At 45.9% G+C, this 27250-nt stretch overlaps 1 protein-coding gene across 8 annotated transcripts in view; it reads right to left on the bottom strand.

Moving 5' to 3' along the window:
• The window catches only part of ppfibp2b (PPFIA binding protein 2b), a 53372-nt gene that overhangs the window by 16086 nt on the left and 10036 nt on the right, over positions 1-27250 (bottom strand). For 2 of the 8 annotated variants that reach the window (XM_053426548.1, XM_053426540.1), the window contains exons 2-8: positions 23920-24026; positions 21473-21681; positions 11995-12081; positions 9071-9184; positions 5287-5436; positions 1000-1227; positions 66-161 (exon numbers count right to left, since the gene is read on the bottom strand). In XM_053426548.1, the coding sequence (XP_053282523.1) occupies positions 66-161; positions 1000-1227; positions 5287-5436; positions 9071-9184; positions 11995-12081; positions 21473-21681; positions 23920-24001 (966 nt within the window). In that variant the 5' untranslated portion in view covers positions 24002-24026. Of the gene's footprint in view, positions 1-65; positions 162-999; positions 1228-5286; positions 5437-5554; positions 5966-9070; positions 9185-10402; positions 10527-11994; positions 12082-15349; positions 15818-19453; positions 19946-21472; positions 21682-23919; positions 24027-27250 lie in introns of those variants that run through there. The other 6 variants (XM_053426542.1, XM_053426543.1, XM_053426546.1 and 3 more) reach the window with 6 other exon arrangements.

Raw genomic sequence — 27250 nt, 5'->3', positions numbered from 1 at the left:
TTCAGTATTCTAGTCATATTTATCTGTGGTAATATGATCCTTGTATAAAGATGAAGTTTTTTTACCTTGGTGGCTCTGAGTTTCTTCTCGTATCGACTCCTCTCTCCTTCCAGCTCGTCCACTTTGTTTTTCAGCTGATTCACTTCTCGTAACAAATCCTGCTGGAAAATGAAAAGAAAACACAAACACAACACAACACAACTTTAATATCTCCCGTTTGGAATCTGGATCCGAGCTGTGCACATGCCAACAGTTACACTGGGAGGGAATTCAGGTTCACATTCAGTGCAGTTACAAAAGGTCTCCAGGGCCGAACAGTCCAGGGGTTAATAAAGGAAACGTGATCCTCCTGAAAACAGACACCACAGCGTGCAGTTATCAAACAACCAGGGGGGGGGGGGGGGACCCAGGGGCAGGACTGAAAGCATCCAGGCTGCACATCAGCCGGTCGGGGGAAACCCTGCACAGCGTCTGACTACACACACCTGCTCCGTGACCCCTCCACCAGGTCAGTGACGGAGGAGACGCTCTGGGTTAGTAGAGGGAGGAACCACTGACATGCAGGAGAACTACGTCAACACACTCTGATCCAAAACCCAAGAATCACAAAGACACAACTCCAGAGCGGGGCTGAAACCTGTTCTTGTTTCCAAATGCTTCAAACACGTGAGGAGTCAAAAGTTCTGAGTTTCTACGTCCACCAGAAAAAAACAACACGACTTTACGTGAAGCTTTTTTAAGGTTAATTTACTTTTCGACATTTGAAGCATTTGGAAAACCAATCAAAAGTCTCCAAATTTCTGCAGAAGCCCGAGCACAGCGTGACTCCAGCGTCCTGCGACACACACTTCACGAGAGGTTGTTAGTTTGATTCTGTGGGAATATCCAAAATACCGGCTGGTGTGTGGACGGGTTAAAAAAACAAGGGGAGAGGAGGAAGAGGAGAAGAAGTGATGGGGAAGGAGGGGGAAGATGAGTTCATCCATCAAGTCTCCCTACGTGTACAGTCTGTCCTCCATTGTGCATCCAGGCGTCAGGGCCGGGCAGGCTGAGGTCAGAGCCGGCTAACCCAGGCTGAGGCTCCTGGCCCTGGGCTGGGCCTCCTCTGGGCTCCCCCTGCTGGGCCTCCAGCTCCTCCAGGGCCCGTTTCTCCTGGATGCGAGTGCTGATCTCTGCCTGAAACCTGCACATCTGCTCCTGGAGCTCACTGATGAGGTTTACCACACACTGGGAGCGATGGAGCGACGGAGCGACGGAGGAGGTGAGATGGTGATGAGGAGGAGGAAAGCAGGAATAAAAGGAGAGGAGAGGAAGAGGAGAGACAGACATTAACTTATTTGTTCATTTTCATCAGTATTTGGGGGAAAAGCCAGTTTCCATAACTTGATTTGCGGGAAAAAGCTCAAACTCAAAGAAACAAAAACCTCTGAACTACATCATTTGTTGGGAGAAAGAAGAACATCTGTTGGAAGAGGCCTGAAAAGAAGTTTTAGATTATTTTAAATAACTTTTTACAGTGAGTGAGTTACATTCTGTCTCCCAGACTCATATCCTGTTGTTTTAAATCACTCAGTTTGTCCGAATGCTAAATGTCCGTCCCCCAGTGGAGCAGCTCAGGGTCTCAACCCTCCGTGTAGCAGCTCCACCCGAGCACCAGGCTAATTATAACATACTTGATCTCCAGCCAAGCTGGGTCCCGGCTAAAACAGAGAGTTAGAACCGAGAGAGCGAGACAGGAGGAGCGGAGAAGACAGACGAGCTGCAGAGACACAACAGGAGACGCTCAGGGAAACAACACATTAAACTATGTGAGCTCTCGGCCCCGAAAAGGAACTCGGAGGTTTGTGGAAGTGAAAAACGCAGCGTCGTCAAATTCAAAGCCTTGTTCCTGAAAAGTTGCTGTTTCAGTAATTACATCGTTAAACAGAGAGCGGGGGGGGGGGGGGGGGGGGGGGGGGGGGGGTGCAGCGTGTTTCTACTTCGATAGACTTTACAATTCATACAGCACAGAAGGGAATATGAAGATGGACGACACCAGGACATGTCATAATTATATCTATGATTATGTTTCTGTCATTTGAGGATGTTCTTAACACACTGATGAACATTCAAATGTTCACGTCCCCAGAAAGTTTGGTTCTATTTCTATAGAAGTAGAATAATCGAAAGATGGAAACGTTTGTAATCTGGATGTTTTGGCTTCATTTCTGGAAGTGAAAAAACCTGTCGTCCATCCCCATTCACTCTCCGTGTTTCTGGTTCAAGAACACAGCTGGAGTCAGTCCCGGGATCGAACAGCCCACCGTGAGACGAGTGGTGCCGCTCTACCTCCCGAGCCGCAGCTGGCGCCGACTCAAAGCGTTCACCAGACAGAGGAGAGTTCATTATGTTCCTGCGGCTCCCTGAGGTAAAAGTGTTTGGTCAACAGGAACGCTCAGAGTGGATGCCTGTCATTCCTCCTGCCAGACCAGCTGTCACACACACACACACACACCACACACAGACAAACACACACCACACACAGACACACGCACACCACACACAGACACACACAGCTGACAAAACGCAGACGAGTTTCAGTCCCCGTCGTAACCGAAGCCAAACGCCACCATTGTGCGTCGGATGTGTTGGGTTTTGTGCACGTGAACCACAACACATATCTCATTGCTACACTAACTGACCATCAACATGTCAGAGTTGAAACAGCCACCCCCCCCCCCCCCCACCCCCCCCCCCCCAACATCAGACCGGAGGATAATGGATGAGTGCAGCTCTTTCTGCTGAAGTGCCCTTGTGCCTGACATGTGACTGTGACTGCTCTTGATGCTTAGAGGCTGTGAACAGATCAGGATAAAAAGTGACTTTCAGGATCCTGTGTTCAAATCCTTCAGCATCAGCATGAGCTTCACTTCGGTTTTATAACAAATACTCAAAAATCATTGGACGGGTTGGAACTCACCATCCTGACACTCCTCCTTTGGGATGAAACCGAAAGAGTTTATTGTTCCTTCAACTTTTATTGGGTTAAACTTGATTTTTAATCAAAACTGCAAAGACGCAAACCAGCTAGAAAGTCCCTCAGTTGAACCAGCAGCACCTCAGTCAAATAAAATATATCCTTTTTTCCTTCTCTTCATTCTCTTCGCCTAAAGCTGCGACTCAGAGAAAACTATTTTTACTGTTGTGATGATATAAAAACACAAAAACCACCATGACCAGAAGAGAGATCACACACACAAAGCTGCGTCCTGAAGTGTGAGGTTTGTCTTGTTCATTTTACGCCCATGCAGACCAGAAAATAATATTTCCACGGTCCATTATGTCATTTTTCATCTTTCAATCTGTCCATCACTGTCTCTCATCTTCTCTTTTCCTCTCCTCCCTCCATCCCTCCCTCTCTCTCTCTCCTGTCAAGCCCTCTCCTCCCTGTCTCTCTCTATCCGTCGACTCATCTCACTCCGTCCATGTGCGTGTGCAGAAATAAAATGCTGTATCATGTTTGTTCAGGGAAAGAACAGCCTTGGGTGCCTTGTGTTAGAAGAAAACATACACACAGACACACAGACACACACAGACACACACAGACACACACAGACACACACAGAAACACACTTTTGGTGGCAGTGGGAGCAGCTGGGTGTCACAATGAACTAAGTCCCCACAAAGAAACCGGACACGACGAGCTGAGACTGCTCAACTGCACTTTCTGGTGCCTGCACTCTCATTCACGTCTGTGGCTGATGCTCTGTTACAGGTTGTATTGTGAGAGGTTTGATGCCAGAACAGACGGGATGAAGTGATTGTTCTGATACTGAGAGAGAAGAAGAAGTTGCTGATTAAAGCAGAGGAAGAAACACAATATGACGATGATGATACAGTGATTGAATACAAACAACTTATGAATCTTCACAAGTTGTTGTTGTGCTGAAGCTCAAAGTCTGAATTTGGACTTAATTTCACTTAATCCCAGAGGATCCGGTTTGACCTGGAGCTGAACTCTGTTAATGACTTTTCAAAACAGGCTTATTTTGTGCCTCAGTGTCAGATGTGTGTGCGTCTGACTGTCTGACTGTCTGTCTGTCTGACTGTCTGTCTGTCTGTCTGTCTCTCTGACTGTCTGTCTGTCTGTCTGTCTGACTGTCTCACTGTCTGACTGTCTGACTGTCTCACTGTCTGACTTTCTCACTGTCTCACTGTCTGACTGTCTGACTGTCTGACTGTCTCACTGTCTGACTGTCTGACTGTCTGACTGTCTGTCTGTCTGACTGTCTGTCTGTCTGTCTGACTGTCTGTCTCTCTGACTGTCTTACTGTCTGACTGACTGTCTGACTTTCTGTCTGACTGACTGTCTGACTTTCTGTCTGTCTGACTGACTGTCTGACTGTCTGACTGTCTGTCTGTCTGTCTGTCTGTCTGACTGTCTCACTGTCAGACTGTCTCACTGTCTGACTGTCTGACTGTCTGTCTGACTGTCTGTCTGACTGTCTCTGCTTCTGACTGTCTCACTGTCTGACTGTTTAACTCTCTGACTGTCTGACTGTCTGACTGACTGACTGACTGTCTGACTGACTGTCTGTCTGTCTGTCTCTGCTTCTGACTGTAGATGTTATTGTATGATTTCAGTTCAGGCATCGAGCTGGAGGAGAACGTGGGACCTGGTTAAGCGTGAAAAAACTAAATATTATAATTAAATATTAACTAAACTAAAATACAGCAACTTGAACTTTGAATTGTTTTAGTCAACGATAGTTTCCAGAGGGACCTGGCCGTGCTTTAGTGAATTAGTTTAAATCACTGAATGAGTGAGAGGTTCAAGCTGCTGGCAGAGGACGGTGCTTCAGGGAGGTGGGTGGTCCAGTGTGTTGGGTTCAATGACTGTGAATAAAGATGGCCGACCCGTCTCCACTTCCTCCCATTGTACAAAAATGAAACCAAAACATCCTGGATACAAACGCTTCCATCCTGAAAGTCTAACGTCATCCGGAGCCAGAGTCTGAGCAGCAGTGATCATGGTGACGAGGTCCCGCCCCCCACACCCCCTTAACCAATGGGGGATCAGCCTCAGCTGTCAATCATGATGTTAAAGCATCAAATAACTTAATTAAAACCAAACTTATCAGAAGCACTTGAATAAACATCAGAGTGATAAGACCAGACTAAAAAGACATTGACCCATGTCCCATCTGCTAACATGGAGTAATCCCTAGAGGAGAGAAGAAGCAGCCGCTAAGTGTGGAGCAGCATTACACAAACACACACACACACACAGACACACACATCCCATACCTCGGCTTTGTTCTGCTTCGTGTCCACGGCATCTTGTGGTTGTGTGTCTGTGTGCGTCTCGTCCATGCCGACCAGCTTCAGTTTGAGGCAGGACACCTCGTCCATCAGATCCAGCTTCTGAGTCTCCAGACCCGTCCTGCTGATCAGCTCCTGGAGAACACACACACACACACACACACACACACACACACACACACACACACAGACACACACAGTTAGAGTCATGGAAAACCAGAGTTGTACAGCGTCTACACACACAGATACGTACACAGAGATCAGCTCGGTGCAGCGTTGTTCCCACACTGAGCGAGCCGACCGGCCGGGGGCCCAGACCCCACAGAGCTAAATATACCCCCCCACACACTACCACTCTATTAATATATCTCTTTGGAATGGGACGGAGAAAAAGAAAAGTGCATCGAAAAGTCAACGCAACATTTCCATTCGCCAACTCCCAGTTTGACTGCTGCTTTCGTTTCCTCATTTAAATTAAGTCTGAGGCCACTTCTTCTTCTTCTTCTTCTTCTTCTTCTTCTTCTTCTTCTTCTTCTTCTTCTTCTTCTTCTTCTTCTTCTTCTTCTTCTTCACTGAGTTTAAAACTTAAAGCTGGATTGTTGTTCAGGCCGAAAACTCGTTCGTCCTTTTTGAGATAAAATGTTTCAGGTGGAAAAGAGAGAAAAACTTAAACACAGAGAACTTTTTTCTGTTTTCACTGCAGCAAATGAAGATGCTAAAGAAAATGTTGGTGAAAGTGTTCAAGGGCGATTCAGGTTCAAAAGGCCAAAACCTCATGATCGCCCCCTGGTGGCTGGCTGCACTATGGGTTACAAACCCTGTCTCCTCCCTGTTGGCACGTGGACCAAACTAAAAAGTTGTGTTAAGTTAAATTAAATTATTTATTTGATGATGTAAAAACAAGCTGAGACGTCATGATTGACAGCTGACACTGACTCGTGATTGGTCAGGGGCGTGTGTGGGCAGGACCACGATATTGTGGATCCACTCAATCACCAACATAAGATGGCAGCGCCCGTCCCCTGAGACCTGTTGGCTTCATTTTTATACATTGGGAGGAAGTGAAGACACGTCGTCCATCTTTATTTACAGTTCATGGTTGACGACAGAGGAACAGATATATCCATAACATTTTATTTTAACAGCTGGATGATAAACAAAGGTTCAAACGTCATGATTGACAGCTGAGACCGACTCGATACCACAGCTCCACTTCTTCTCCAGGATATCTTAGCTTCATTTCTCAGGAGGAAGTCTGCGGTGTGAAAGCGATCGAGATCCAATCAGCGACACGTTGGGGGGGGGCACGCTCGTTCAGCTGCGTGTGCACTAACGAGTCCTATAGACCAGAAAAGTGCTAAACAGACCATTTCCCAGGGTCCAACCCCAGAGGAACCATCACAGCCACCTAATGGACAGATCATACGATCAACACAGTGTCAACACCACCGCCACAGACAGACAGGTATAACTCAGTAATAACTGCAGCTCAGGACACACACAGACACACACACAGCAGCTGAGTGTGACTTGCAGCTAAGCCGCGGTCTTCAGAGGTAATTCATCAGAATGGTGTGGTCGCGTCCCGCAGCTCAGCTGTCTGACATTTGCTTTGCAGTGATTAGGAGGAGCAGCGCGGGACAGAGGATCTGCTCGGCAGCACTTATAGATTTCCGTGAAGAGATTACACTCGTCTCCAGAGCTGGACGGAGTCAAATGGGAATGCTCAGATCTGGAACGTCAGCATCCAGAGAACGTGATTTCAAAATTAAATTAATGAATAAATGATTGACACAAAGGAAAATCTGATTTCCACAAATGTATTAAACACAAAGATCGACATTGTCCTTGTAGTTATTTTCAAAAAAATTTAGGAATTTCAAAGACAAAGTGATTTGGCTCGTTTTGCCCCAAATAATTACAAACAACACAAACTTCATTTTATTTAGGAACAAAATGTTTGCTCCTTTCAATCTGTCTCCGGATTCCAATCATTTCACTGTGAAGTCCGACTCATCAAATTACAGCAGTGTTCGATTTCACCTCTGAGCTGTTAACAAAACATTTCTCACAGGAACGTGTTAGGAAACAGTGACAGCATTAACATCCATCTGTGTGTGTGTGTCTGTGTGTGTGTGTGTGTGTGTGTGTGTGTATGTCTGTTGTTAAGGATATTAAGGCACAGCAGCACATCAAGTCACTGTATGACTGCATGTGTGGGTGGATTCCCTTTAGCATGATGACATAGTGTGTGCGTCTGTGCATGTGTGTTTGTGTGTGTGGGTGTGTGTGTGCGTGTGTGTGTGTGTGTGTGTGTGTGTGTGTGTGTGTGTGTGTGTGTGTGTGTGTGTGTGCACGCTGACTCAGGACTATTTCTTATTAGATTAGTCGTGGTTCCCACAGCAAGTAGCAGCAGCAGGAGCCCTGAAGCACTGACACATAATGTTACATGGCTGGATGGACTCTCTGTGTGTCTTCATCACACCCACACACACGCACACACACACACCAACACACACACATACACACAAACACGCAAACACACACGAAAGACAGTGACACAAAAAGAGGGTTTCCTGCGGCAGGAGGAAATCTTAAGCTTTGTAAAACTCAAGATAGATACACAAAAAAAGATTTGAGAGAACAACTGACTCACAAAACCAGAAGTGATTTCATGCAGACCTGCACTGAAGTCTCCAGAACCTTCTCTGGAACCTTCTCCTCTAACTCCCGAGATACAAATATCAGAGTCGAAGTGAGAAAACTGAAGAAACTTCACCACGAGTGAGTTGATGAGGTTTCTAACACAAGACAGACGTGAAAGTGGAAGAACGGAATTATCTCAGGACACACAAACACACACACACTCACACACCCACTCAGGCAGTGACGACAGCTGCAGATCAGTGAAGTTAAACCCAATAGAAGCTCCTCACTTGCAGTCGCTGGTCGTGAAGCGTGGTAAAGATCAGGGGAAGCAGCAGGTGGAGATTAACTCACAGTTTCAAATGTTCAAAACAACTGTGGCTCAGATACAATTGTGCTTTTGTGTCTTTGAAGCAAAGGACTTCATTGACGAATGACGTTTTTCAATTATAACCGACAGAGGACAGAAAAAAGTCTCTTCCTGTAAACAAGTATTTCTGCTTCTATTTCTGCTGTTTTCATGTCTTGAGTAAATTAGTCAATTACAAAAACCGCTGGATGAAAGGGAGGAATTCACTTTGAGGCTGTGGCCTGTTGCTCCGTGTTGTTGACAGCGAGGAGGACAAAGACGCTGTTGAGGCATCTGAACAGGAGGCGGATTCTCGGACACACACACACAGTTGTGTTGTTGTTGTGCGCAGCCTGGCAGAGCTCCTGGGTTTGTCTCCCCCCCCCCCCTGACGTCAAGACAAACAACTGGAGCGACCTGAACGTGTTTGGTCTGTTTCACACTGGCTGTCAGGCAGAAAGGATCCTGATCTGAGAACAGCTTTTAAAGAATGAACCAACAGACTGTTCTTTATCTGCAGAGGTCACCTTCTCTTTGTCTAATCTCACAACACGAGGAGAAACGGGCGATAGCGTCGAGCTCCTGTTTGTTCTCCTTGTTTGTGTTGAACCCTCCGAACGTGTGAGTCACTACAAAGTCAAGATGACATGTTCTGCATGGAATAATGAGCCGCTCCTTTATTTATTCAGTCACAGCTAACGATCAACCGCTGCTCCACAGCTACTCCAACAGTTTATACATGTGTGTGTCTGTGTGTGTGTCTGTGTGTGTTACCTGTTGCAGCATCTCCTCAGTGGAGGCCAGTTTCTGCCGGTGTTCCTCCAGAGAAGTTTCTAGGTCTCGGATTTTCTCTCCCTGCGCCTCCACCTGGTCGGTCAGGACGCTCACCTGATGGGGGACACAGTCCTGCTCCGTTAGGACATCGACTCACATGAGGACACAGATTAGACCTCAAGCAAGAAACACACAAATTATGAGAAATACAGTATAAACACTCAGCAGGGGGTTGTGCGCTAAATTAACAATCCTGTGTCCTCTGCTCCAGATCTGCACCAATATTATGCAAGTACACACAAGTACACACACACACATACACACACATGTACACGCACACACACACACACACACACACACACACACATCCTGACATACCTCAACTCCAGGACAACACACATTTACTCAGCAGTCTGCCACTCAAGAATGTGCCAACACATTTACTATAATCTCCCTGACAACACATCCACCCCCTGCTACACACACACACACACACACACACACACACACTATAACTCTCCCATTCTCCTCAACTATGCCAAATCTCTCTGACGGCCTCCGCTCGTCCGTCACTTCAGTTCAGGATGACTCGTGCCCCTGCAGCCAGGTCCTGTCTCACAGCAAAGCTCTGTGGCAATAATGAAAAACAAAGAAATCTCCTGGAACACAACCAGTTCCTTTAAAGATCATAATGACAAATAATAAGGAAACAAGATTTTTCTAATTCTCATCTAAACGAGGTTCTGTTATGAAACTGGGGACACGACACCGAGCAGAGATTTTAAAGTTATTAAAAGAATCTTAAAATCAATATCGAGTTGGGTTGACTGGTTCATGTGAATATTGCAGTGCAGTGGTCGAGACGTGAGAAGACAACGTGAATATAATAACTGATTTTGTCTAGATTTATTTAAAGATTTAATGAGGTTATTGACGTGGACTTGAAGATGTCGGGGTGAATCTAATCTGATACCGAGGTTTCTGTTTATGGATTTAATATCAGCTGCCAGCGGATCGATAAATGTTTGTTTATCTTACATCACCAGAACGTGCCGCACAATAAATCGTGTACAAATTGTGATTTTAATTTAACACCTCATTTCTAACTGACAACGATTCTGCTGCATTTTAATCACAAACGTCACCCACGTGATTCAGAGAAACAGAAAACAGGCAGGGAAGTTGAGCGAGAGAAAGTTGGACAAATTAAAGATTTAGGATTCTAATCTGATGGTTTATTAATTTATTTATGACTGTAGCAGCACAAAACTACTTAAAAGATAATAAAGTATAAAGTCCTCAAGCTGAACGTGAGTAGAAACACTCCCTTACCTTCTGTGCACTGCGCTGCTGAGCCACACAAATAAAAGATGGAGGTGTAAGTTCTGCACGAGGCCACAGGAAGTTAGATACTAAACACTGAGAGAGTTTATACACACACACACACACACACACACTGACAACACCTCCCATAAATAAGAAGCAGGTGAAGAGAAAAAGAACCACGAAGGGGGGGGGGGAATCATCCACGGCCAATTAGATCTCCTGCCAGGAACAATAAGTCCCGGTCAACCCCGGATATGGACCAATCAAAGCTGACGTCTGAGGAAGAATGTGTAACTAGTAGGTGTGTGATTGTGTGTGTGTGTGTGTGTGTGTGTGTGTGTGTGTGGGTGTGTGTGTGTGAGAAATGGACTTTACGACACCTATGTGCACCAGAGTCCTCCGGGGGGGGGGCGGTGCACTTTAACTCAACATTAACAGATCCACTCACACGGGGCAGAGCATAAAACAAACACACACACACACACACACACACACACACGCAAACACACACGAGGAGGAGTTACACATCGATGATTTAAGTCGGAGGAATGTACAGACGCCGTGAAGCTGTTATTAAAGTGATGAAGGGGCAGAGCTGAGCCTGTCGACAGCGAGTGGAGCTCGACCTGCTTCATCAGCACCGACGCTGAGAGATACTGGGAACACTGGCTCACGTGCTGGGAAGGTGCCTGGGCTTGTTCTACTATGAAGTAACAGAAAGGTCCTGTGATTAGAGATGAGAGGCTGAGCTGTTTTTCCAGTGCGGCAAATCCGAGGCTCATTGACTCACAGCAGGGAGTCGGATCCCCACGTCCAAAATAAAACAAACCAGCAGTTTTACTGGGTTTCTCTTTGTGGTTGAGGAGAAGGAGGAAAATCCACTGAATCTCATCCAGAGACAGGAGAATTATGATTTGGGGTATTTTCTTGTCTTCACTGTGCAAAGATGACGTCAGGGAACAACATGACGTGCGACAAACAAAGACTTTAGGAATTTTATCTTAAGAATTTCAGGCAATTGATTAATGGAACTATCTCGTATTAAATAGAACAAACTAAGGACATCTGCACGTCTAGTGAACCAGTCCTCAGGACGAGTCTCTCTCCTGTGGCGTCTCTGTCCGTCCTTAACGAGACACATTTCCATGTATTGAACACGAGAGGGAGGAGTCTATATAGGAAACTGAATTAGGGACACAAAGTAAAACTGTGTGAAAACGAGGCGTCAATCTCTAGTTTCAAGTCTTATTCAACACATCATTTACATTTTTGTGTATTATGATCCATTTAGACCCAAACAGACCATAAAGCATTGGGGGCGTGGACACCGTGTAGGTGGGCATGCAGCCACCTTGAGCGCTAAGTCAGGCTCCGCCCCCTGCTCCTCCAAATATGGTTACTTCTGGTTTCAATTAACGATCGGACTTTACACTGTGAGCTTGGTTTTTTTGCATAGCAGACGATTTACTCAGAGTTGTTCATATCTGCAGCTGGAGGTGGAATCTAACAACAACATTTCTAAAAAGGGTTCAGTGTGTGTGTCCATCTTAGTGTCTCTCAGGTGTAAACAGGTCAAACACACACACACTCTCTGTTACCTGCAGCACCAGAGACTCCTTGTCCCCCTCTAGGCGGAGCAGCCGGTCCTGGTAGGTTTCATTGCTGACTGGAGAACACAAGTTCACCTGGAAACAGAAACAAACCACAGAACATGAGTTTCCTCCTGATCCTTCCTCTTCCTGCAGAGTCGACTGGATCAGATTCACCTGTTGAGGATCTGGTTTCTGACGTTATGAGTTAAAGTCATTCTGAATTCATAACTCAACTTTGTTTCAGCTGCATAATAATGACCTGGATTAATGGAGCTGTGTTTGAGGAACACGTCATGTGTCGTTATTTCATCACGTCTCATTACTGTGAAGAGTTGAAACCCCGGGGCGACAGAAACTCATTTGAATAATTATGTAACTGTACCAGCAGTGATTTAGTTTCATCATATTATGTTTGCAACATGAAATTCCCTATTTTACATTGGTTATTAACACATATTTAAACAAATATTCTGTCTCTTTCTCCGTATTTAAGTTTTAGTGAGTAGACAAATCCAGAATTAACTTTTAAAAATCACATATTGATCCCAGCCTGAGTGAAAACAGGACTTTTAATCTGATGGAGAAAGCTGTGTCGTCACAGATTCTCCCTAAAAGTTAGTGACAGGTTAGTCGGGTGATGAATTGGACGATGAAGTGAACGCTGCAGCAGCATGAGAGTGATGAACTATCGAAGCAGCGTCTTCATCTTCACTCTCATCTTGTTCCGTGGACGGGTCGGAGCTGAGTCCTGCAGCGGCGGCTCACAGAGCGGCTGCTGTTCACATTCAGATTTCTCACGAGCACATGATGCAGATGCACATTATTAAAGACCTTCTGACTCATCTGACTCCCATTTATCCAGAAATAACCCGGCGCTGGCAGTGAGTTATCATCACGCTCCGGAGGCTCGTGTTCTGGTTTCCAATCCATATCCTCATCTCAGACAACTCATGTGTTATATATCTTATATTTATCTATAAGAGCCATAGAACAGGAGGAAAAGCTGCGTTTCCTTCTGTCCAGAAATATAAATCTGTTTAGTTTCTGCCGACTGTGTGAAAGAGCTTTTTTCCCTTTTGGTCAGAAAGTCTTTTGCCAGTTTCAGAGTCCAAAAGCCATTAAAGTTATGAGTCCTCCACCACTCAGGAAGCAGAACTGGTTTGGATGGTGTCGTCAGAGGGGTTTTCCATTTAGAAAAAAGTCTGATTATCCTGTCGAGTGTTTGTTCACTGGGAAAATCTGCTGCTGTATTCTTACTTGAGATCCTTCAGACATTGTCCTGAGGTTTTACAAGGTTCTTTCAGGAGAAACTCAGAAGAAACTCCAGAGAAACTGATTCACACATTTGCGGAAAGCATTTTTAGGATTGTTTGCATTCCACTGAGTTTCTCCAGTTACCTCTGAAAAGGAGATTCTGTTTTCATAGGTGTTTGTTTGCTTGTTGGCAGGATTAGTGTTTGTGGTAAACTCTCTCCCTCACAGTCCTCACCCTCCTCTGCAGGTTTAGAGTCTTTCAGCTCATTCTTTTATTTTTTTAAAACCTGCATCTTAACACTGAGAATCAGCCGTGGAGCGTTGATCTCTGACCGTCTGAGACTCTCAGACGCGAGACCCTGAGATCCTCACGTAATCCGTGACGATGCGTCTGCGGCCCAGGTCGGCGGGTTCAGGGGATCTGACCCTGACCACATGGACACGTTAAACCTTTTAACTCAGTGTAAACGGAACCGACAGAAAGGGAAACAGAGGGAGGGAGGGAGGGAGGGAGGCGTGAGGGGAAGAGCGAGTAAACATACACCTTCGCTGACACCATATTTGGATAAAGTGTCAGAAGCAGCCGTATGGAATGAGTTAAAAAGTCTTTATTTAACTCCTAATATAAATAATGTGTACAGTGTTTGCTGTGGCTCCTCCCCCCTGTGTCTGGTATTTGAAATCGGACTCAACAGAACAAATCTGGAGAGTCTCTACATTGGAAAACACACGTTTCTGAATGAAGCCAAAACATCTTGGATGCTTCTGTTTATTAAATATCAACATATACAATATGTCTTCATGTGACTTTCTGAATCCTTTGCAATGTTTTTAATTAAACTACACACACATGGCGACGAGCTGACAGCTGCTGGAGATAAACTACGACTCAATTCTGAGTGAAGCCGTTTGCTTGAAGTGAATTCTTTGAATATTTGGACTGTTCCTGTCGCCTGTGCAGCTTTCACTGGCCAGTGGAGCCAGTGGAACCAATTACATCCAGAACTGTGTCCAGTGTGATCCCAGTGGTGAAGAATGCATGACAACATGCAGGACAACACCTACTTTTAATGACTCGCAGAAGAAGAGCTTTGTATTACAGCCACTGCTCTGTATATATGAAGCATATGTGTATCCACCGTAACTCCTCCCCCTCTCACAAGACACATCTATACTTGTAAGGACTTATAGTGAGAAATGTCTGCATCTGAAAGATATTATATATATATTATTACCCACAATGCTCTGTTTTAGAGTTGTCTAAAGCACAAACAGCTCTTATAAGCATCCAATTAAAGGATCTGAGGTCAGTTTAAAGGTCACTGTCAGATCTTTGGATAGAACAGGAATCAACATTCCTTCCGAGGACGTTAAACCTAATTATTCCAGACTTGTCACGACACTGATGTATATCGACAATAATCTGCTTTGGATTCCGAGACATCGCAACACAAAAAACACACACACACACACACACACACACACAAAAACACACACACAGGACAACAGCCCAGATTTCATGATCCCCACTGATTCAATCCTGCGTTATCACACACTCCTTTGTCAACAGCAATCAGCCGAGGGATAATGCTTTTAATCTGATAACACAGTTCTTGTGACATACACTCACACACACACAAACACACACACAGAGTTGTGTCCCCATGACTTCAGAGGACATCACGCTCACTTACATTGATTTCCAGGAGATTTACACAAACCTTAACCATGGGTAGCTACTTGGTTAATCCTAATCTTAACCTGAACCTGAATGTCTCCACCTTCAAATTCAATGATTTCCTTTAAGGGGACTTCCTGTCTGTCCCCATAAGGAGGACAAGTCCCCGTAATGTGATTGTGTGAACAGATTAATGTCCCCACAACACAAGTAATACCTGGACCAAACACACACACGAGTACAAGTTGAGATGCAGCTCAGCTCTTGAGTTGAAGTCAAGTGACATCAGTGGGATATCGGACTGGGAGATCAGACGGTTAGAAGAAGAAGAAGAAGAAGAAGAAGAAGAAGAAGAAGAAGAAGAAGAAGAAGAAGAAGAAGAAGAAGAAGAAGAAGAAGATATAAAATCCCCTCAGAGTGGACACTCACCTTTTTGAGCCAGGAGAAGTGTCTGTAGAAGTCAATGGGAGTCTCCATGCTCCCAGCCCATCGCTACCCTGACGTCCAGCTTTCTGTCCCAGTCTCTCACAATGTGTGTGTGTGTGTGTCTGTGTGTGTGTGTGGATTCTTGAGTGTGCAGCATGTGTGTCAGGAGAGTGTGTGTGTGTGTGTGTGTGTGTGTGTGTGACTGCAGTGTTCACAGCTGTGGAGTTTTACGATCTCCGACAACTCCCCCCTGTTTTCTACTTCTCTCTTTCCCTTCTTTGCTGCCACTTCTTCTCTCTCTCTCTCTCTCTCTCTCTCCCTCTCTCTCTCTCTCCCTCTGTCCCTCTATCTCTAATTTATGTTCCCTCCCTTTGCGACTTATCTTTCTTTTCATCACACACTCATTCCTCCTGCTCCCCCTCCTCACCCGTCTCTCTCTGGCTGTTCCTCCCTTCTTCTACTCACGTCTCTCTCTCTTTATTTCCCCTCTTCTTTCCCTCTCTCTCCCCCTCTGAGGACGGTCTGACGGCCAAATGGCCGAGCCCAGAGAGGAAGGGGGTTGTGGGAGGATTTGCTGTTTTTCTTCGTTCCCTGTCTTCTGTTTGTGTCTGAGCCTAAGACCATGTTCTCTCCCTCACACTCACACACACACACAGACACACACACACACTGAATCAGCAGCATCTGATGTCAGACACACAAACAGTGCAGCAGCAACAGGCTGTGATCCTCTCCCCCTCACTCGTGCTGCGTTTTAATGAAGTTACAGTCAAAGTGCCTGGAGTCTTCAAAACACTGTCTGCAGGAGGGACAGACTTTCTCTACCTCCCTTCACCCCCCCCCCTCCTTCTCTCCCTCTGTGTGGTGTGGGTGTGTGTGTGTGTGTCTGATTATATTTATGTTTGAACTCATGAGCGATCAGGTTTCCATTGTCCATGTGTTTTTTGTCTGAATGGCTTCACACACACATACACACAGACACACACACACTCACACAAGACATATGTGAATGATTGTTGCGCTGCCACCTAGTGGCACGGAAAAAAAGCGCTGCCTTAACGATAGATTATGAGAAAAGACTGGATGGTTTAATTAGCCTATATCACCTTGTATAATTGAATTAACATGTGATTAACACACAGTTCTCTGACGTCTGTTAAAGTTTTCATGTTCCTGATAAGTTTGGTTTCATTAGTTTTGATTGACGGCTGAGACTGACTCATGACTGGTGGGAACTCCACACCAGCTAAAGATGGCAGCGCCCATATCAGGGATATTTCAGCTTCACTTTTGTACAATGGGAGGAAGTGGATGATGTTACTGGTGAATGTCAACTTATCGGGACGATAATGTTTCCATGTTGTGTTTGCAGCTTGTTGCGCTGCCCCCTAGAGGCGACACAACACTTTGTGATGCTGTTTAACATTTCAGATAAAACACATATAAATGCTTAAACTAGCATAAAGGTTTCAAACTGTTATTCCAATTAACATTTGACCTGAAAATGAAATGAGTAGCCCAGCGTGAGATATAAAAAGTTCACCATTAGATTTAAGCCTCAGTGTGATGACACTCAGACCAAGTAGCAGCTTCAGAGCTGAAAAATCCTTCTTCAAGAGTTTTGAGGAAAAAAAACTCACTAATCCTAAAATCTTCAGCTGAGTCAGAAACACGGGATCATCTGAAGACACGCTGGAAACTGTGTCTGGGTCAGCGGCAGTAACAGGCTATCTCTACTTCCTGCCAATACTGCACTCATGATGCTTCCTGTGTTTACAAGTGTGCATCCTGAGACTGGTGTGTGTGTGTGTGTGTGTGGGATTATCCCCTGGACAGGAGCCTGCAGGGTGCAGACTAATTGCAGAGCACAAGTGTCTTTAATCCAGTTCCTGTGGGTCAGCAGGGAGGAGCAGGAAGGTGGACAGGACGAGAGGGAGCTGCCCTGATAATCTGTCAGCCTCTTGTTTATTAACAGGCCGCATAATGGTTTCACTGGAAGTTTGGGCACTTGATTTGTGACCATTAATCCAGAGTCCATTATAAACCTGCCTGTTTGGAATGGACTGTTTTCTTGGCCTGTGGTGATGCTGGCCAATCGAGATGCAGCAAATAAAGAGCTGCTGCTGCACAAAGAGCTGCTCACCTGTTTATTCAAAGCTCAGTGAAGCTCGACTCAACTGAAGTACAGAATCAGTCATTGTCGATATCATATCACTGCAGCTACAGAGCGGTGGTTGTCTGTTAACAACACATGTGACAAGCATGAAGCTGACAAGAGTAAAGTTTCTCGAGATATTCGAGCCACATGCTGAGTTCTCTGGAATTAGGAGATTGAGGATCTTTGCCAAACATTAACGCTGCAAAGGCCAAGTCGCCACTAGAGAAAATCTTGGATCACTGTCACTATTTTGATCTTAATGACAATGAGTTAAGTATTTGTTAAGTTATTTCACAATATAATTAAAAAACGAAAAGTAAATCTAAACCCACATGGAGATAAATGCTTTTTTTTTAAAACAAGGCTTTAAGAAGGGAATCCAACGCAGTAACAGATGTAAAAGTCTAATCGCAGTGGATACAATACTGCAAAAATGCTTTTTAACTTTGCAGAACTTTAACTTTCATCAACTTAACACACTTCAACCTTCTCTGCGAGTAAAAATCAGCAGCAAATATCCCTGTGTACTTCAGAAGAAGTATTTTTGAGGTGTACTCACGTTACCTTATTTACTGTAAACTCTGGTGAACATGTGTCAACAGGTGAACAGCAGGAAACAAAAATAGTTTTTGCTCGGGGACATAATAAATCATGAATATCCTTCATAAACACATCTGCTCCTTTAAGAACATCTGGAGCATCAATGGGAGGTGAGATAAAATGAGCCTTAATGATACAGTAAGTCACTGCCGCTGGTAACAGGGATGTTCTGCTGATGGAATCAAAGATAATATGGCTCCGGGGGAAAAACATACACAACAACAGGTTTACACCTGATTCAAAACATGAAAAGTTCTCCAGCTATTTGATCAACCACTAGAAACAGAGAAGGGAGGGAGCGAGGGAGGGATGGAGGGAGGGAGGAAGTGAGGGAGGGAAGGAGAGAGAGAGAGGGAGAGAGAGGGAGAAAGGGAAGGAGAGAAGGAGAGGAAGAGAGGGAGAGGGAGAGGGAGAGGGAGAGGGAGAGGGAGAGGGAGAGAGAGGGAGAGTAAGGGAAGGAGAGAGGGAAAGTGAGAGAGGTAGAGTAAGGGAAGGAGAGAGGGAAAAGGAGGGAGGCAGGGAGAGGGAGAAAGGGGGGAGAGAAGGAGAGAAGGAGGGAGAGAAGGAGGGAGGTAGATAGACTGAGAGAGTGAGAGAGGGAGGGAGAGGGTGAGGGAAGGAGGGAAAGTGAGAGGGGGAGGGAGAGAGGGAGGGAGAGAGGGAGGGAGGGAGGGAGGCAGGGAGGGAGAGGGAGAGAGAGAGGGGGAGAGGGGGACAGAGGGAGAGAGGGAGAGAAGGAGGGAGAGAAGGAGAAAAGGAAGGAGAGACTGAGAGAGGGAGAGAGGGAGAGAGAGAGAGAAGGAGAAAAGGAAGGAGAGACTGAGAGAGGTAGAGAGGGAGAGAAGGAAGGAGAGAGGGAGAGAATGAGGGAGGGAGAGAGACTGAGAGAGGGAGGGAGAGAGAGAGAGACTGAGAGAGGGTGTAAGGGAGGGAGAGAAGGAGGGTGAAAGGGAGGGAGAGAAGGAAGGAGAGAGGGAGAGAGGGAGAGAAGAAGAGAAGGAGGGAGGGAGAGAGAGAGAGAGAGAGAGAGAGAGGGAGTTCGCTCCAGTCACTGAGTGAAACCTGTGAGACATCTGCTGTTGAAACAAAGCCGGAGCTGAGAAGCAGCTGAACTGGATCCAACCTCTTTTTCCTTCTCAGCCTCTCTCAGATTCAGTCTGAGCAGAAACCAGCAGCAGCCTCTGCAGGACGGAACTCAGCAGCAGCAACAAACCGGCTCATGCAACTGCTGCAGCAGCCGACATGTGACTGAGTGCATCAGCAAACACACACTTCACATAAAACACACAGGAAGAAATAACACATTCAACCCAGAGCTAGACAACCCAGAAGGAGCAGTTTGACCTTACCTCACAAATCCTCTTTCCACAGAGTCTCTCTACAACTAAGAGAAACTAATATCCAGGTCAGAGAGAAGGGGAGTTTCCCAACATGTGGAGGAACGACTGAGAGGGGAAGGCAGCAGGAAGAGAGAGAGTGAAAGAAGAGAGAGAGTGAAGGAAGAGTGGAGAGGGAGACGTAGTAAAGCAGTTGGAGCGGCTGGTGAGAGACAGCGGGTGTGAGGGAGGGAGCTCAGCGCAGGAAGTTGATAAAACTCGAGTTGTAACAGCGTCCCCCGGGGACGAGTTCATGGAACGAGTCCAAATCTCTCTCTCTGCTGGTTTGTCCTCCTTCCCTCTGTCCCTATGAAAACACTGCAGGTTTACCCACAAACACCTTAATGAGGGTGAAGCTGTGAGGGTCCACGCGGACTCCATCAGGGTGTGGATCATTAAAGTGAGAGACAATGTAGTTAGACTAGTGACGGAGCAGGCACGAGCGGCGTCCGCGGCATCAACCAGGGTTCGATTCCCAGAGGAAGCCTGAGGTCAATATGGATCTTGTTATAACGGCACCTGTCAAGTTTCTTTTGTTAAATTCTTATCAGTGAATCAGTGAGTATAAGTAAACATCTGATTCTCCTGAGGTGTTGTTAAAGTCAGGGTTGTTGATCCTGGAGAAGCGTGAGCAGGACACACAACATGCAACCAAACAAAAAGTGTTTCAGAAAACAAATGACCAACCTTTCTATCTTTATAACACGTTTACAACACAAAAAGGTTCTCTGAGGTCGGCGTGACCTTGACTTGTAATCTTTGAGCTCCACATTGTAATCAGTTTATCTGTGAGTCCGAGGGAACCGAACAAAGAAAGAAAGAAAGAGAAAGAAAGAAAGATGGACGATGGACAGATGAGTTCATTCTCACAGGGACTTGATGAATTCCTCTCCTCTCCCTCTGAGTCGACCTCGTCTGACCTCAACTGTAACTGTCCCTGTTCTGTGATGACCGGTCACAGCAGAACTTACGAGAGCCTGTGAGTCAAAACCAGTCAAAACCAGTCAAGTCTTCAGGTCTTATGTTGGGTCCAAATCCTCCAGCGTGTGTTCTGACGGTTCTAATATTAAAAAAGTTTCCTTAAAGAAATACCAGCTGCAGCAATGACCTGCAGACACAAGGTCAAAGAGGAAGAGGTGACCTCCCTCGTCTTCCCCTTGAACATTAAACAGCTGCTTGTCTTTGATCTGACTCCTTCTCTCAGAGGTCATCAGCTCACACAGCGTCACAGGGAATATATTTATCAAACGTGTGCATCAGCAGGTCTGTTCTGTTCTGAGAGAAGCTCACACCGACACGCTGAGAGGCCTCCGAGTCATTTCTAACCCGGCTGTGTAACGTCTGAGGTCAGTGAAGTTCAGAGCTGAGCTGTCAAGCTTCAGATTTTACATTTTTAATCTCATTAACAACGTTAAAGCTGTTTTCTCTGCACATTAAAAAATCCTGCAGATGTTTCCTGAGCTGTTTCAGATGTGAACTCTGGAGGAAGTCCGGACCTCGTGTTATTAACCATCAGCTGTAATGTATCTGAGGATTTTGTATTAACAGGAGCGATAAGAAGAACATAATCAGTTATTGTTTTATTTCACTTCTTAAGACACTTCTTTAATAAAAAACTTTTCTCAAATTATGTCTATTAACATTATCTGTATTTCTATTACTATTATTTCTATTCTGATAGTTTGTGAGTTCTATAATATTTCTTGTAAAGCACTTTGTTTACTTTTCTTGAAAAGTACTTTACAAATAAAGTTATTATTTGTGTAATTGTTATGATGATACAGATTCATCTTGATGCAGCAGGTGCAGCAGGTGTAAGAACACGCCCACATCAGACCCTTCCCCGTCTACAAACCAATCAGAGTCAAGTGTAGGGAGACTCCGCCCACGTAGGTGATGGCAATAGGGCCTTCATATGTCAGACAAAATTACAATGTGAAACCAGAACTAACAGATCAGATGATGGAACACACTGGTTCAGGTCCTACTCACAGCTCCGCTCTGCAGCCAGTGGATCAGAGCCTGGGCCGTCTCTGTGTGTATCTGTGCTCTCACACTCTCTCTCTCCTCCTGGCTGGGCTGGAGCTCCAGGGCGAGTTTCAGGTCCTCGGCCAACTGGACCACCTGCAGCGGGCCGGCGCTCATGGGAGAACCCAGGTCATACATGTTGTGAGAAAAGTCCACGGCTGCTGCTTTGGAACCTGGAGAGGAGAGGAGAGGACAAAGATTATATATCAACTCCAGCAGTTTGAGCTTCATGGAGCCGTCACCCTGTCACCAGACTAAACCCAACTGGTTCCCAACTGGTTCCCATCACTTGTGTCTGCAAAATGCTCAAGAAACCTGCAGCTGAGATCAAAGTCTCGTTCAAGACGTCACCGCCACGACGAGAAGAAGCCAGAGGACATCTTCAGACGCTGACATGTCATTGCTCAGTTCCTCAGAGGAATCAGCAGGGGGCAGCACTGCCAGTGAGAGAAGTCAGGCTGTGGAATCATTAGCAAGGAGGTGAGCGCCACCACTGAGGAGCCGTGTGGGTGAAGTGTCCGACAGAGACTACAGCCGCTCAGAGATTTGTTTGGAGATGCTTCAGATGGAATCGATCCTTCCATCAGAACAGAGGAGAGCGTGAAGGAGACAACATCAGGAAGATGTCAAGGAACTTTGAGCAAAGTCCTTCTCCACAGTGTCACTGCTCTAGATTGTGACTCAAGTCAGGAAGGGACTCCAGCAGGAAACAAAAGTCCAGATCCGATCACTGATGGCGTCTGTGGAATCTCTACTTCGGACCAAGGCGAAGCAGGAAGATGGAAATGATGGATGTTCGTTAGGAAGCTTGGAAACCACTGATGACGCCTTCGTGCACGTCACCACTGGGATGAAACCAGTCACGACTCCTGCTGCAGTGAGCAGAGTGTCTGCTCCTAATGGAAGCCTGTACCCACACATGAGGAACAGAGGGTCACGTTTCCTGGCATCAATGAGCTGGTGGCTCAACAATGATGTCGGCGGCCACATGGACCATGTGACACAGACGACGTGTGAGGTCGCAGAGGTCAACGAGAACCGGCAGAAACCAGGAGAAGGCCTCAGGTCAGTTGGACCGTGGATGTGGACTTACAAGCTGAAATTTGCCTCTTTCATTAAACAAACAAATAATTAACTTTTAATTCCTCATCCATCGTGTTTATTAAAATTAAAGTCATTCAAAGCATCAGGTTTTGGTGCCACAAGGTGCCGGGAAGCTCACTGACTGTGTGTCGATCAATAGATCAATCCCTCCCGTCTGTCCTGCAGCTGTCCCGTGTGTCACTATCATAATGCTGGTGGACAATATAAAAAATTAGTTGATATTGTTTCTCACTGTAATAACGTTGCCCAGTCCCCTGTGGCTCTGTCTGAAGGGGACACTGCCAGCGGAGGACACTTCTTATCCCTTCATCTCACACATGGTGGGACAGAGGGAGAGGAGCAGAGTCACTGCTCCGGCTGCAGCTTCATCCACAACAGTCATTAACCAGTGGAGTGCTTCCACTGTTCCCACAACATAACCAGATCCTTGATCACGGAGCCCGACATGACCGACGTAGCCAAACTCTGCCGATAAGTGGCTCTAATTAGCTTGTTAGCGATTGGCTGATGCCATCGCAAATGGGATTTTTAATGCACTCTTCTATTTGTGGTGGCTGAGAGCCGGAACCGCCCGGTGACGAGCTGCTGAGGAGGAGGCCGGCGGGTTTCAGCCCTACAGCAGCGACTCAACACTGGAGCCTGGGAACCCTGAGATGTTCTCTCCTCTAGGACGGGATGTGAAAACGTTAAGATAATAATGTAATACAGGTGTTAAAGGGGATATATTATGCCCATTTTACCCAGCGCAGCCCCACAGTGGGAGCATTGGGAGCAGTGGGAGCTTGAGCTGGCGCAGCAGCAGCATCCTTCCACACTGTTGAGTCAACGTATAGAGGTGTCCCAGGGGTCCCTTGTTTATGCGGCCACTTAAATGCCTGACGGGTAGCAGCAGCGAGCTAATGCTAGCCAGGCTCCACCGGCCCTAGGGGAGCATTAGCTCGCAAGCTAACCGGGCCGGTGGAGCCCAGTTAGCGTTAGCTCGCTCGTCCATGCCCATGTAGTGACACTCCCTACATGGGCATGGTGTGACTATGACGTTTATTTCTGTCGTAATCCCATTCGACGCACTCTAGCTTTTGTTTAGTTTTTGGGACGGTAGAGATGCCAGATACCCGAATTAACGTGTAGAAGAACTACAAATGTGGAATTTTCATAATATGTCCCCTTTAAAGGTTGGGTTGGTCTTTGTGCTAAACACGACCAGTCAGGCGATTGGCTCATTGGGGGGGTTGGGGCGGGGCATGTGACAAACAGATTCCGGATCCTTTGGGGGTTTCGTCTCTTATAGAATCTCCGGCCGCGGTTACCTGCGATGATGTCATCCATCTGCTCCAGCGCCGCCTCCAGCATGTGACTGGCCTCGGTTTCCATGGTCATGGCGGGAAGCATCAGATCTGGGGTTCGTTGTGTCGTCCTGCAGAAAGTGAAAAATATGAAATATGAAGACGGCAGCATTCGTATCATTTTTAGCTTGATTTCCTGATTGGGGGGAAATGGAGACGTATCTTTATTTACATTATATTCTGTATCTAGTTTGAAAACAATAAAAACATTATACAAACATCTGCATGTGATTGGCTCGTGTTTCAATCAAGTTTTTTCCCCGGGGACTCAACTTGCTGTGCCCACTTTGCCCGCTCCGCCCCTGCACGGCGGCGGCGGATGTTCAAACTCTAATCAAATGAGGATAATGTTTCTCATTTGCTTGGTAACTTCCTTTGGGCTTTGAAAATCTAATACTCATAAAAAAACAAAGATCCAAACGGACGAATAAACCTCGAGAACAAAGACACGACTTGTTCATATCGCTGGTAGTTTGAAAGTTGTTGTCAGAGTTCATCTCGGGAGACGCTCACCTTGATGTTTTTCAGTGGAAGCAGTGGGATTCAAAAAGTGAAGAGTGATTGTTGAATCATTTAAAAGTGTGCATGAGCTCTACAGATGTTTTTCTGCAGAGTTTCGAGGATTTTCTCACAGACACTTTATTCCACAGTGTTTTTTCCAATACATGGATGTAACACGTACAAGCACATCCGCTGCAGACAAAGCATGAAGTGAACACGCAGCCTCGGGGCAGTTACACATTCACATAATGACTTCAGGAAAACTCCCACACACTTTGTGTATTTCCTCCAAACAGGCCTGACTCTCCATCCATCATCTCCGCCTCTGGCTGCCCCTCTGTCTGCTGCCACCCTCGCTTCCTGCCCCCGACCTCCCTGCTGTCATCCCCTCTCTGCCCGGCCCTCATCCCTTCCTCTGTCATCCCTCCTTCAAGGCTCTCATGCCTCTGTCAGGCTGCCACGCCGACTTCCACACAGATGGACGTCAACGTGCAGAAATCGCAGTGAAGGGAATGTCATCGCCTGACGCCTCGAGAGAAGAACCCCCCCCCCCCCCACACACACACACACACAGACACACACACACACACTTAAACCCCCCACAGAGCAGCCTAATGCTCATCTTCATTAACAGCAACTTTCAACGCCATGACGACACCGACAATCTGCACAACACACAGTCAGGGGAATTACAGTAACATGCTGGTGTTACAACAGGATTCTCCCACTTTACAACGTGTGTGTCTGTCCCACAAGATGCATGTCTGTGTGTGTGTGTGTGTGTGTCTTTGTCTGTGTGTGTTTGTTATTAATCATAAATGGCTCTGTATTAGCCCTGTTCAAACAAAAGATGAAAGCATCATTCAGACACATGACAGAGACTCTAACAGAACAGCACAGTGACACAACGACGGCTGACCTCCACAGAACAATGCCTTTGTGTGTCTGTGTGTGTGTGTGTGTGTGTGTGTGTGTGTGTGTGTGCGTGTGTGTCTGTGTGTGTGTGTTTGTGTGTGTGTGTGTGTTTGTCTGTGTGTGTGTGTGCTTCTCCTTGTGATCTTGGATTAGTTGTCGTAACAGAAATGTCTCATGATGAAACTGATAAGGTTTTCTTGAGCCACGTGATATTTTAGTTCAGTTACACAATTTAACACTGAGTAAAACAACACTACACTAAACACTGGAGAGTTCATTCACGTGTCGGATTAGTTGGTGACGCCTGCAGTTGAACTGAACGTTGGGTTCGTCTCCCGATGTTAAAACACTTTGTCCACGTTCCTTTATTTTCTCTTTCACGTCTACACACAGGTCGACACACCTTTTTACTCCGGTCCTGAAAAACGAGTTTGTCAGACACGAGGATGTGTGACCTGCTTCCTGCCTCAGAGCTGACGGCTCATTGTCTCTGAGGGAGAGAAGGTGCTCACACCACTGTGAAGACAATCTAACACTAAGTCAATTAAACCTCAATTCATTTGAATGCTCTTCATTTGTTTTTATAGCATGTATATTCTGATTTTTATTATGAAGTGTTAAAAAGACTATCAGAAACATGAAGACTTGAACATTCGTGATAAGAACGACTTGAAATGACAGAAACCAACTTTGTCCTTCTTAGTCCCATCCACTATAGATGCCAGCCAGCCACCAGGGGGCGATAAAGATGTGTTGGCTTCACCTTTAGGAGCCAATATCAACACAATCCATGATCTTTCTCTTTTTATGCCACACCTTAACCACAATGACACCATTAATTAAGTTTAACCATTAATTAGTGCAACTATCAAAATAAAGGTCCGGTGTTCCTGTCGCCACGTGGGTGATGTCACAGGTGATGATGCTGTGGATCCTATCAGATGATCAGGATTAATGACTTCCTGTTTCCGGGTCGTTGACTTTAGCACAGAGCTGAAAGTTGAGAAACTCAAACGCAACGAGATCTGCGACTGCAAGAATTTAAAAAATGTGTTTCGGTCTGAAACCAGCTCTTTGGCTCTGTCGTCCTGTGATTACTCGATGACACATTTCCTGTTTGACAAAGCCCTTCGCTGACAACAAAGCACGGTGGATCAGCACCTCTCTGCACAGGGTTCCACACACACAACCCGAACACACACGCCCTACACAAACACCTATTTGAGGATAATCTGCCAAAGAAAAGAGCCTGAAATCCAGAGCTCTGCAGCCGAAGCACATTTAGTTTCTGAAATCCACTCTCTTCTCTTGGCCGCTGACAAGCTGACAGCTTTCAGAACAATCACTTCAGATCTGTCAGAGGAAATAAACACGCTTTCAACTTATAGAGACAAACACAGAGTTTGGGCCTAAAGGTTAAAGGGTCAATACTCAAAGCTGCCAGCATCATGAACCAAAACAAATGTAAAGGTGTGACCTTACTAAGTTCATTAAACTGAAGCACCAGGGAAAAATGTCCCCCATTGGACAGAAGAGGGAACAAAGAGAATCCATATCGCAGCTGAGCAGACTTTAAATGTTTTTGTACTAAATTTCACAATCCTATTACCTCTGATTTTGGTCTCCACCACCTCCTGTTGAAATTATGAAAATGAAACGGCTCTAAATGCTCCACTTCACCAACTAGTGGCTAGCTTATTCTGATTATCAAACAGGTAAATAAGAATGATGGGAGCAGTAAGAATCAACCCCGGTTAAGCTGTGGTTTCATCATTACGGTCATTACACACTAAGAAGATGTCCATACAATAAGTTGCTGGTCCAACAAGAAAGATCAAAGCTTTGACAGAGTTATGCTGCAGAAAGTATTAATTTGTTT

This window comes from Pleuronectes platessa, chromosome 7 (genome assembly GCF_947347685.1).
Source record: "Pleuronectes platessa chromosome 7, fPlePla1.1, whole genome shotgun sequence".
Classification (NCBI taxonomy): Eukaryota; Metazoa; Chordata; class Actinopteri; order Pleuronectiformes; family Pleuronectidae; genus Pleuronectes; species Pleuronectes platessa.
The sequence above is the reverse complement of the archived record's forward strand: the minus strand, read 5'-3'. Positions and strand labels throughout refer to the sequence as shown.